The 12,243-nt window shown below is 40.3% G+C and overlaps 1 protein-coding gene across 3 annotated transcripts in view; it reads left to right on the top strand.

The window, feature by feature from the left end:
• DMD (dystrophin) overlaps positions 1–12,243 on the top strand; it is a 3,762,639-nt gene that overhangs the window by 1,500,248 nt on the left and 2,250,148 nt on the right. For all 3 annotated transcript variants that reach the window (XM_077296691.1, XM_077296689.1, XM_077296690.1), the window contains exons 24-26: positions 8,252–8,365; positions 8,535–8,690; positions 10,892–11,062. In XM_077296691.1, coding sequence (XP_077152806.1) covers positions 8,252–8,365; positions 8,535–8,690; positions 10,892–11,062 — 441 coding nt within the window. The remainder of the gene's footprint in view (positions 1–8,251; positions 8,366–8,534; positions 8,691–10,891; positions 11,063–12,243) is intronic.

Here is a 12,243-nt window from a genome sequence, read left to right as displayed (position 1 = left end):
CAACGGATCTTGGCTATTCTGACTTGTTTTCTCGTGACATATTGTACTTCATGATAGTGGTAAAATTTATTTGATATTACCTGCGTTTATTTGCAAAAAAAATGGAAATTTGGCGAAAATTTTGAAAATTTTGCAACTATTCCAATTTTTATGCCCTTAAATCACAGAGATATGTCACACAAAATACTTAATAAGTAACATTTCCCACATGTCTACTTTACATCAGCACAATTTTGGAACCAAAATTTTTTTTTGTTAGGGAGTTATAAGGGTTAAAAGTTGACCAGCAATTTCTCATTTTTACAACACCATTTTTTTTTAGGGACCACATCTCATTTGAAGTCATTTTGAGGGGTCTATATGATAGAAAATACCCAAGTGTGACACCATTCTAAAAACTGCACCCCTCAAGGTTCCCAAAACCATATTCAACAAGTTTATTAACCCTTCTGGTGCTTCACAGGAATTTTTGGAATGTTTAAATAAAAATGAACATTTAACTTTTTTTCACAAAAAATTTACTTCAGCTCCAATTTGTTTTATTTTACCAAGGGTAACAGGAGAAAATGGACCCCAAAAGTTGTTGTATAATTTGTCCTGAGTACGCCGATACCCCATATGTGGGGGTAAACCACTGTTTGGGCGCATGACAGAGCTCGGAAGCGAAGGAGCGCCATTTGACTTTTCAATGCAAAATTGACTGGAATTGAGATGGGACGCCATGTTGCGTTCGGGGAGCCCCTGATGTGCCTAAACATTGAAACCCCCCACAAGTGACACCATTTTGGAAAGTAGACCCCCTAAGGAACTTATCTAGAGGTGTGGTGAGCACTTTGACCCACCAAGTGCTTCACAGAAGTTTTGTAATGCAGAACCGTAAAAATAAAAAATATCATATTTTTTCACAAAAATTATTTTTCGCCCCCAATTTTTTATTTTCCCAAGGGTAAGAGAAGAAATTGGACCCCAAAAGTTGTTGTACAATTTGTCCTGAGTACGCTGATACCCCATATGTGGGGATAAACCACTGTTTGGGCGCATGGGAGACCTCGGAAGGGAAGGAGCGCCGTTTGACTTTTCAATGCAAAATTGACAGGAATTGAGATGGGACGTCATGTTGCGTTTGGAGAGCCCCTGATGTGCGTAAACATTGAAACCCCCCACAAGTGACACCATTTTGGAAAGTAGACCCCCTAAGGAACTTATCTAGAGGTGTGGTGAGCACTTTGACCCACCAAGTGCTTCACAGAAGTTTATAATGCAGAACCGTAAAAATAAAAAAATCATATTTTTTCACAAAAATTATCTTTTCACCCCCAATTTTATATTTTCCCAAGGGTAAGAGAAGAAATTGGACCCCAAAAGTTGTTGTACAATTTGTCCTGAGTACGCTGATACCCCATATGTGGGGATAAACCACTGTTTGGGCGCATGGGAGACCTCGGAAGGGAAGGAGCGCCATTTGACTTTTCAATGCAAAATTGACAGGAATTGAGATGGGACGTCATGTTGCGTTTGGAGAGCCCCTGATGTGCGTAAACATTGAAACCCCCCACAAGTGACACCATTTTGGAAAGTAGACCCCCTAAGGAACTTATCTAGATGTGTTTTGAGCGCTTTGACCCACCAAGGGCTTCACAGAAGTTAATAATGCAGAGCCGTAAAAATAAAACAAAAATTTTTTCCCACAAAAATTATTTTTTTAGTCCCCAGTTTTGTATTTTCCCGAGGGTAGCAGGAGAAATTGGACCCCTAAATTTGTTGTCCAATTTGTCCTGAGTGCGCTGATACCCCATATGTGGGGGGGTACCACCGTTTGGACGCATGGAAGGGCTTGGAAGTGAAGGAGCACCATTTGGAATGCAGACTTAGATGGAAAGGTCTGCAGGCGTCACATTGCGTTTGCAGAGCCCCTAATGTACCTAAACAGTAGAAACCCCCCACAAGTGACACCATGTTGGAAAGTAGACCCCCTAAGGAACTTATCTAGATGTGTGGTGAGTGCTTTGACCCACCAAGGGCTTCACAGAAGTTTATAATGCAGAGCCGTAAAAATAAAACAAAAAATTTTTCCCACAAAAATTATTTTTCAGCCCCCAGTTTTGTATTTTCCCGAGGGTAACAGGAGAAATTGGACCCCAAAAGTTGTTGTCCAATTTGTCCTGAGTGCGCTGATACCCCATATGTGGGGGGAACCACCGTTTGGATGCATGGGAGGGCTCGGAAGGGAAGGAGCGCCATTTGGAATGCAGACTTAGATGGAATGGTCTGCAGGCGTCGCATTGCGTTTGCAGAGCCCCTAATGTACCTAAACAGTAGAAGCCCCGCACAAGTGACCCCATTTTGGAAACTAGACCCCCCAAGGAACTTATTTAGATGTGTTGTAAGAACTTTGAACCCCCAAGTGTTTCACTACAGTTTATAACGCAGAGCCGTGAAAATAAAAAATCCTTTTTTTCCCACAAAAATTATTTTTTAGCCCCCAGTTTTGTATTTTCCCAGGGGTAACAGGAGAAATTGGACCCCAAAGGTTGTTGTCCTATTTGTCCTGAGTACGCTGATACCCCATATGTTGGGGTAAACCCCTGTTTGGGCACACGGGAGAGCTCGGAAGGGAAGGAGCACTGTTTTACTTTTTCAATGCAGAATTGGCTGGAATTGAGATCGGACACCATGTCGCGTTTGGAGAGCCCCTGATGTGCCGAAACAGTGGAAACCCCCCAATTATAACTGAAACCCTAATCCAAACACACCCCTAACCCTAATCCCAACAGTAACCCTAACCACACCTCTAACCCTGACACACCCCTAACCCTAATCCCAACCGTAAATGTAATCTAAACCCTAACCGTAACTTTAGCCCCAACCCTAACCCTAACTTTAGCCCCAACCCTAACTGTAGCCTTAACCCTAGCCCCAACCCTAGCCCTAACCCTAGCCCTAATGGGAAAATGGAAATAAATACATTTTTTTTATTTTTCCCTAACTAAGTGGGTGATGAAGGGGGGTTTGATTTACTTTTATAGCGAGTTTTTTAGCGGATTTTTATGATTGGCAGCCGTCACACACTGAAAGACGCTTTTTATTGCAAAAAATATTTTTTGCAATACCACATTTTGAGAGCTATAAATTTTCCATATTTTGGTCCACAGAGTCATGTGAGGTCTTGTTTTTTGCGGGACGAGTTGACGTTTTTATTGGTAACTTTTTGGGCATGTCACATTTTTTGATCGCTTTTTATTCCGATTTTTGTGAGGCAGAATGACCAAAAACCAGCTATTCATGAATTTCTTTTGGGAGAGGCGCTTATACTGTTCCGCGTTTGGTAAAATTGATAAAGCAGTTTTATTCTTCGGGTCAGTACGATTACAGCGATACCTCATTTATATTATTTTTTTATGTTTTGGCGCTTTTACACGATAAAAACTATTTTATGGAAAAAATAATTATTTTTGCATCGCTTTATTCTCAGGACTATAACTTTTTTATTTTTTTGCTGATCATGCTGTATGGCAGCTTGTTATTTGTGGGACAAGATGACGCTTTCAGTGGTACCATGGTTATTTATATCTGTCTTTTTGATCGCGTGTTATTCCACTTTTTGTTCGGCGGTATGATAATAAAGCGTTGTTTTTTGTCTCGTTTTTTTTTTTTTTTTTCCTTACGGTGTTTACTGAAGGGGTTAACTAGTGGGCCAGTTTTATAGGTCGGGTCGTTACGGACGCGGCGATACTAAATATGTGTACTTTTATTGTTTTTTTTTTATTATTTAGATAAAGAAATGTATTTATGGGAATAATATATATATATTTTTTTCATTATTTTGGAATATTTTTTTAAATTTTTTTTTACACATTTGGAAATTTTTTTTTTTACTTTTTTACTTTGCCCCAGGGGGGGACAATACAGATCGGTGATCTGCCAGTTTGCATAGCACTCTGACAGATCACCGATCTGAGAGAAGTGCAGGCTGCTTCACAGTGCCTGCTCTGAGCAGGCTTCCGTGAAGCCACCTCCCTCCCTGCAGGACCCGGATCCGTGGCCATCTTGGATCCGGGTCTGGAGCAGGCAGGGAGGGAGGTAAGACCCTCGCAGCAACGCGATCACATCGCGTTGCTGCGGGGGGCTCAGGGAAGCCCGCAGGGAGCCCCCTCCCTGCGCGATGCTTCCCTGCACCGCCGGCACATCGCGATCATGTTTGATCGCGGTGTGCCGGGGGTTAATGTGCCGGGAGCGGTCCGTGACCGCTCCTGGCACATAGTGCCGGATGTCAGCTGCGATAGGCAGCTGACACCCGGCCGCGATCGGCCGTGCTCCCCCCGTGAGCGCCGCCGATCGCGCTGGACGTACTATCCCGTCGGTGGTCATACGGGCCCACCCCACCTCGACGGGATAGTACGTCCGATGTCAGAAAGGGGTTAAAAATACAATAAAAAGTCATCAAAACACTGCATGTACTCTAAAACAGAACCAATAAAAATGTTTGCCTGCCATGCAAAATACAAGCTCACGCTGCTTAATGGAAAAACAAAAATGTTACTTCTCTCAAAAAATGGTGGCACCAATTTTTTAAAACAAATGTTTTTTTTTTCAATACTTTGACTTATGCTAGTTTTGTATTGCTGCAATTGTACAGACCTGAAGAGTCAAAAAATAAGCATGGGAACCCCTCTATTCTTGATAACCTGGCTGGTTATCAAAAATACAGAGAACCCATGTCTTTTTTTTTATTTTTTTTTTAGAGCGTAGATGCCTGCTGATGAATATGACCATCAGCTGCGCCTGCTCTCTCTGTTATTAGTGGCAGCAGGCAATGGCTGTTGGGTTCAGTAGTCCCACCAGCCGACGCCAGTGACTGGTAGTAAACTTTTTACCTCCATTCACAGCTGACGCTGTCATTTAACAGAGTGGGATCCACGGCATTACCATTGGTAATGATTTTACCACCGATCAGAGGAAGTGCAGGAGTAGAAAAACCAGCTCACCTGTTAGGCATGTGTTGTGCGGAAGCGTGGATATCGTGAAGTCATCACATGGAAAAAATGGAGCAAAAAAAAAAGGAAAAATCCAGCTTAAAAAAAAATTCCAAATTTATTGTGAACAAAAAGCAAAATCCAGTCGGATGAAATCACATAATAGTGATTAACAGACAACGCGTTTTGAACAATAGCTTGTTCTTTCTCAAAGCTATTCAACATTGGTAACAGCATGGTTATATATCAGCCCCAACCAATGAAAATTAATTGCCGATCACATGACTCACAAAATTTTAAATCACAAATAAAGAAAAATATCTAGAAAATATGCATAAAAAGAACAAGAGAACACATAAGAAATACAGATTTTATACAATAGTTTTACTTTAGTAGTGGAACATAATCTCTTTTCGCGCATTTAAACCTGCAGGATGACAGGTATTCAAGCGGAGCATCCAATATGCATCACGCGTCGTTAAGCATCTCTTAAAGTCTCCTCCTTTAGCTGGTAATGTAAATTTCTCAATGCCAATAACTTCTAAGTATGCCGTACTTCTCTGATGACAAGAGACAAAGTGCTTAGATGCAAATGACAAAGAGCGATTAACTTTGTTAGAGGTAACAATATCGGTAATATGCTCTGAAATGCGGACTTTAAGAATTCAAGAAGTGCAGCCTATATAGCTCAAATTATATTTTGTATATTTGATCATATAAATCACATTTCTACTTTTACAATTGATTAGTTGTAGTATTTTATATTGTTGTTCATTTTCACTATCATAAAATTAATGTGCAACAGTAGAGTGAGCGCATGTTCTGCATCTAGATGCACTACAATGATAAAAACCACTATGATATAAATAGGAACGTGATCTATTACTGGGATTAAAAAACTTGGTGAAAGAGTATCACATAAGGTAGTGGCCTTTTTTGCCACCACCCAAAGATAAAATTGTGGATAAAACCTCATGTTCATGCAGAATGGGAATATTTTTTTAGGATGAGAGATGTAATAATATTATAATGAGAACTATATTGAATAGAACAAATAATTTTCTTGTTCTCAATAGTACCATTGTCTTTCACTTTTGGCACTAACATATCACTTCGTTCTTTCTTTTGTACAATTTTCGTTGCCCTGTTAAGGAACCAATTTGGGTAATCCCTCTTTTTCAATTCGTCACAACATAAGTCAAACTCCTGTTTGAGGGTGGCAGTAAAACTACAATTTCTAGTGACTCTAGTCAGTTCACCCACTGGTATTGATTTAGTGGTAGGACTAGGATGGCTACTGGAAGCATGTAATATGCTATTACCCAATAATAGTTTACAATAAGTGGATGTAATAAAAGTGTCACCTACAACACCACGCAATGTTAAATCCAAGGATTAAATAGTGCAAGGATCAGTAGTACATGTAAACCAAAGGTTGAAATCATTTGAATTAAAGTAATCCACAAGTACCGGTATGGCAGACACATCTCCACTCCAAATGAGAAGTGTATCATTGATGTATCTGCCATACCAGAACACATCAGACAAGAAAGGATTATTGTCAGAATACAAAATTAACTCTTCCCATAGGACATAACCAAATTGGCTACTAATGGTGAGTGCTTACCGCCCATTGAGATCCCATTGCACTGGAGATAAAACTGTCGATCAAAGGAAAAATAGTTGTGGTTCATTAAAAAATGTATAATGGCATAAAAAAATCAGTAGCATAATCACTGTATTTGTTTAAATGAAATTCAAGCGCTTTAATAATCATATTTTGCGGTATGGAGGTATAGAGAGAAATTACATCACAACCAATCCAGTGAAAATTATTATTCCATAAAATGTTGTAGAGTTGATGCAGAACATCTTTGGAGTCTCTGAAAAACCCAGGGACTCGCATGACTAAAGGCTACAGCAGAGATTCTAACCACAGACTAAGATGTTCTGTGAGAAAGCCAATGCCCAATATAATGGGGCGCACCGGTGGAGGCAAGATTCGCTTATGGACTTTAGATAATCAATACATTGCAGGGATGACAGGATGATTTATTTTTAAATACTCCATCTGGGTTTTAGTTAATAGACCCAGTGCTACACCATCATCCACCAATTTAAATGACTCTGTTTGAAAAGAACATGTCGGGTCAGAGGGCAGCTTTTTATATGTGGTCTTGTCATTCAGCAAGCAAATCAGAAGCAATGTTTGCCGCGCTGCCATGTACATGACAGCACGAGAATCACCCGGTGTTAAGGGGGCCAAACCCAAACAGTAACAATGACTTCCTGGTGAAGTTCATGCTCAGGGTTCGCCCATCTCTAACCACAACATTTACCTCACCTGCACCTGCAACATGCACCTGCACATGAACCTAGTGACCAAGGCTATTGGATTTCCCCACTGCCAACCCTGATCCGAAAATGCAACCAGTACTGAACGGGTGGTGAGGAAGAGCAGAAGGGCCCAACAGATAATTATAAGACTGGAATATCTGTCTCTGATGAGGCCTGAAATGGATAAGCAAGATCAAGGTGCAGGTTGTGACATCATAACTTTGTGATCTTTTGCATGCTTGAGCAGAACCCTTCCAGACCTCATCACAGGTGATTTCAGCTCTTGTAGCAGGTGTAAGAAGTTACAACATGGGCTGGACCGGTTGTAGTGAGAAGGGGAGGGGCAAGAGAGGTGAGCAGTATGGAGAGTTAAAAGAATTTTCTTATTTTTACATCTTACATTTATTATACTCTGGGATCTGAATAGACTCTAGAGCATAATAAGGGGAATTACAATTGAGGACAATAACTTCTGAAAATAAATTTCTATGGAAAATCAGCACAAACAGGCAAATTAGAGTTTTGTATGATTCGCTCATTTCTGTTCTTCAACAATTCAAAACTCTAAAGCTGACACTAAGCAAAGGTTAATCCTTTTTTTATGGTTAAAATATACTGTATAATGTCCTCCATTGCTGATGAACATATTACAAATCCATTTTGAACAGTTCATAACAAAATCTTGACAAATCCTAATAAATCCTTTTGACTTAATCTATATTTAGTGCATAGAATAGCATGTCAGGCTGAGTTTATTTTTTTTCAAAATCAAAAACAATAGAAACTTGACTGAATCTGGGCTGCTGATGCATATTTAGGTTATTTGCATGCAACAAGAAACACTGTAAATAAATGTTGTGTTATTTTTCTTTCTTAGAATTGATGATGAATTTTTAACTGTCATATTAAATGATAAAATATGTATATTTGTTTTTTCTTAGATTGATCTCAAGACCTTGAATAAGTGGATGGCAGAAGTTAATGTTTTCCTCAATGAAGACTGGCCAGCAATGGGAGATTCTGAAGCTCTTGAAAAGCAACTAGAACAATGCAATGTAAGTACATGAGACATTGAGTTATTGTTCTACTGAAAATTATCATAGATTAATTTATTTTATTAACTGTATCCTAGTAGACCAGTATCTAACATGTTTCATAGATTTAAGAACAGCATACAGAATGTTTCAAATGTTTTACTTTATTAATAAAGTACTTTTTTTTAAGGCATTGGTAAACGACATCCAAACAATTCAACCTAGTGTGAATAGTGTCAATGATGTTGGACAGAAACTAGTCAGCAAAGCTGAACCTGCCTATCTGCCCAAACTCAAGAGAGATTTAGAAAATCTGAATGAGCAATGGGACCTAATATGTAAACAGGTATGTGTGGCTTGAAGTATGTGACTTGAGGATTTGTTTTCTGACAATATTGTATGGTGCATTCTTACTCAGGTTGGTTCTACAACATCTACTTGAATATTAGAGACAGCCCTGAGAAAAATAAAGTATCATAGTGGTCCTAATCTAATGTTTTAAAATTAACATCTATCTATCTAAATATCTATCCATCTATTCCTCCCTCTCCCAGCCTTCTAAATGCTATGATCGCTATTGATTGCGGCATTTAGGGGGTAAATGACCCGGGGAGGTTCCGAAACCGCTCCTGGCAGTGACAGCCAGAGTGCGGTTCTATCTTAAGGTACCGTTACACTAAACGACTCACCAATGATCACAACCAGCGATACGACCTGGCCGTGATCGTTGGTAAGTCGTTGTGTGGTCGCTGGGGAGCTGTCACACAGACAGCTCTCTCCAGCGACCAACGATCAGGGCAACGACTTCGGCATAGTTGAAACTGTCTTCAACGATGCCAAAGTCCCCGGGTAACCAGGGTAAACATTGGGTTACTAAGTGCAGGGCCGCGCTTAGTAACCCGATATTTACCCTGGTTACCATTGTTAAAGTTTAAAAAAAAAAAACCACTACATACTCACATTCCAATGTCTGTCACGTCCCCCACCGTCAGCTTCCCGCACTGACTGTGTCAGCGCTGGCCGTAAAGCAGAGCACAGCGGTGACATCACCGCTGTGCTCTGCTTTACGGCCAGTGCTGACAGTCAGTGCAGGGAAGCTGACGGCGGGGGACGTGACAGACCTCGGAATGTGAGTAGGTACTGTTTTTTTTTTACTTTTACAATGGTAACCAGGGTAAATATCGGGTTACTAAGCGCGGCCCTGCGCTTAGTAACCCGATATTTACCCTGGTTACAAGTGAACACATCGCTGGATCGGTGTCACACACGCTGATCCAGCGATGACAGCGGGTGATCAGCAATGAAATAAAGTTCTGGACTTCTAGCTCCGACCAGCGATATCACAGCAGGATCCAGATCGCTGCTGCGTGTCAAACACAACGAGATCGCTATCCAGGATGCTGCAACATCACGGATCGTCGTCGTTCTCGCTGCAAAGTCGCTTAGTGTGAAGGTACCTTTAGGAACCTTGAGTACTGCAGAAATTCTGTTGTAACCTTGGCCAGATCTGTGCCTTGCCACAATTTTGCGTCTGACCTCCTTGGCCAGTTCCTTTGATGACAGCGGGTGATCAGCGACCAGACAAAGGTCCTGATCATTCCCTATAACCAATGATCTCCCAGCAGGGGCCTGATCGTTGGTCGCTGTCACACATAACGTGATTGTTAGCGGGATCGTTGCTACGTCACCAAAAAGCGTGACATTGCAACGATATCGTTAACAAAATCGTTATGTGTGAAGGTACCTTTACGCCGATCGTCCAGCAGCAATTGTGCAAGCACAGATGATGCCCACATGATCACCATGATGTAAATTTACATGATTTTGTGGTAACCTCTTTCTGACCATGACATAAACTTACGTCAAATGTGGTGAAGGGTTAAAAGGGGTTTTCCTGCCTTAGGGTACAAGCCTGCAGTCACTCTATGGAACAACGGAATTACAGACTTGTGAATCCTCACAGCGTGCAAACTGTGTGCTGTGATGATTCCAGTACCAGTGCCTGGAGCTGGTGGTCACTCCGACCAAACTGTATCCATCCTCGCACTTCTAGTAGGCACGTAATTGCATGTATGCAAATCCTATACTTCTGGTCTTGTGCCTTCAGAAATACCCGTTTATGTGAAAATAATAATGTCAAAAACAGAAATGTTTTTATGCATGGCAATTACTCAAAAATATCAATCTATTATTGCCGTCAATATTTTTTCCAGTTTTTATATAATTTTGTTTGTTGTTATACATTTCATTTGTCCTTGAGATAAGTGCTCTTTCATTTGATTTCAAATGTCAGGGGTTAATGCACATCTTCTATGATAAAAACCATGCAGGTGCTCTGTGTGTATATTAGAGATGTTCTTACTTATATGCTCTGCATTTTTTCCTGCTCTATCTGAATACAATGTCAACTTTTGTTTGTCCTAACATTCAACAAAACCAACCAATCAAACAAACCACTTCCATACTTGGCCAGAAACCTTCACTTGTAATCTAAACGTTTCAACTGTCCTTGCTGCTGTCTAGCTGTTGGTTTATGTCTCAATTTAGGCCAACACAAAAAAAGCAGCACTAAAAGGTGGTTTGGAGAAAACATTAAACCTTCGAAAAGATCTGTCTGAAATGCAAGAATGGATTTCTCAAGCTGAAGATGAGTATTTAGAGAGAGATTTTGAGTACAAGACTCCAGAAGAGTTACAAAAGGCATTAGAAGAGCTTAAGGTATTTGATATATAGTTTTTGTTTAGTACTGTCATTACTGCTACAATAAATACTACTACTACTACTGTTTCTAACATCACGACTACAGGACTACTACTTGCTGCACTGAAACTACAATGTTATACTTAGAAAAATATATATTTTTTAGTTATGAAGAAATCGATACTTAAACTTACTAATCTACCCAGAAATGACAAGACACTATTAGATTCAGCCAATAAGTTGTGCTTCAGAATCCAATGTGCAGAACTCTGGTTTTATATTAGACCTTGGCTCTTACCGAGGTCAATCACTGTGAACTGTAGCTGAAGGCAGTTGATTAGCTATTGTATGCTTCACTGAATGTTTGTCTTTTCATGATGAGTTTAATTATCAGCAAACAGCTAATTCTATTAGCAATAATAACTACTTATGCAAAGACTTATCTTTTTGGGAATTTAGATTGTTCTTTAGAGATCTAAACAAAGAAATTCAAAGTAAATGAAATAATTGCTCGAGTGCAGCATTAATTAAACTGCTACACATTTAATTTCCCATCTACAGGAAAGAATTATGAGCACCTAAAAGGCTGTGTTTTAGAAAGGTGCTGGAATCTGACAACCTGCGCTGAACTGGAAATATCCAATATTACAATAAGTAGTTTCTTTAATGCTTATGGGTTATAGACACCTCTCTATTACTAAGCCATGGGCTTTATGTCACCACACATGACAAAGGTGACATCAACCCCGCAAACATGAACCCCACTTGCCACTGCCACAGAGCAAGTGGGAAGAGCTGGGAAAAGCGCCAGAATTTTCACATCTAATAGAGTTGCCTTTTTTGGGGTTGCTGCGGGCTGCTATTTTTAGAATTGGGGCCAATATCCATGGCCCCTTACCAGCCTGAGAATACCAGCCCTCAGTTGTCAGCTATAGCTTGGCTGGTTATCAAAAATAACCATGTCCCATGATGACCATCATGATGATGTGTTGCCCTCTTTATGCAGTGAAGATGGCACATTCCCTGAGTTTTTCCAGCAAGATGTGCACCACCACATTATGAGTGTCAGGTCCAAGCATTCCTACATGAACAGGTTCCTGGAAAGTGGATTGGTCGTCGTGGGCCAGTTGAATGGCACCAAAGTGTCCCAATCTGACACCCTCAGATTTTTATCTTTGGTGTCATCTGAAGGCAATTGC

This window comes from Ranitomeya variabilis, chromosome 3 (assembly GCF_051348905.1).
Source record: "Ranitomeya variabilis isolate aRanVar5 chromosome 3, aRanVar5.hap1, whole genome shotgun sequence".
Classification (NCBI taxonomy): domain Eukaryota; kingdom Metazoa; phylum Chordata; class Amphibia; order Anura; family Dendrobatidae; genus Ranitomeya; species Ranitomeya variabilis.
This window is presented reverse-complemented; position numbering and strand designations above follow the sequence as displayed.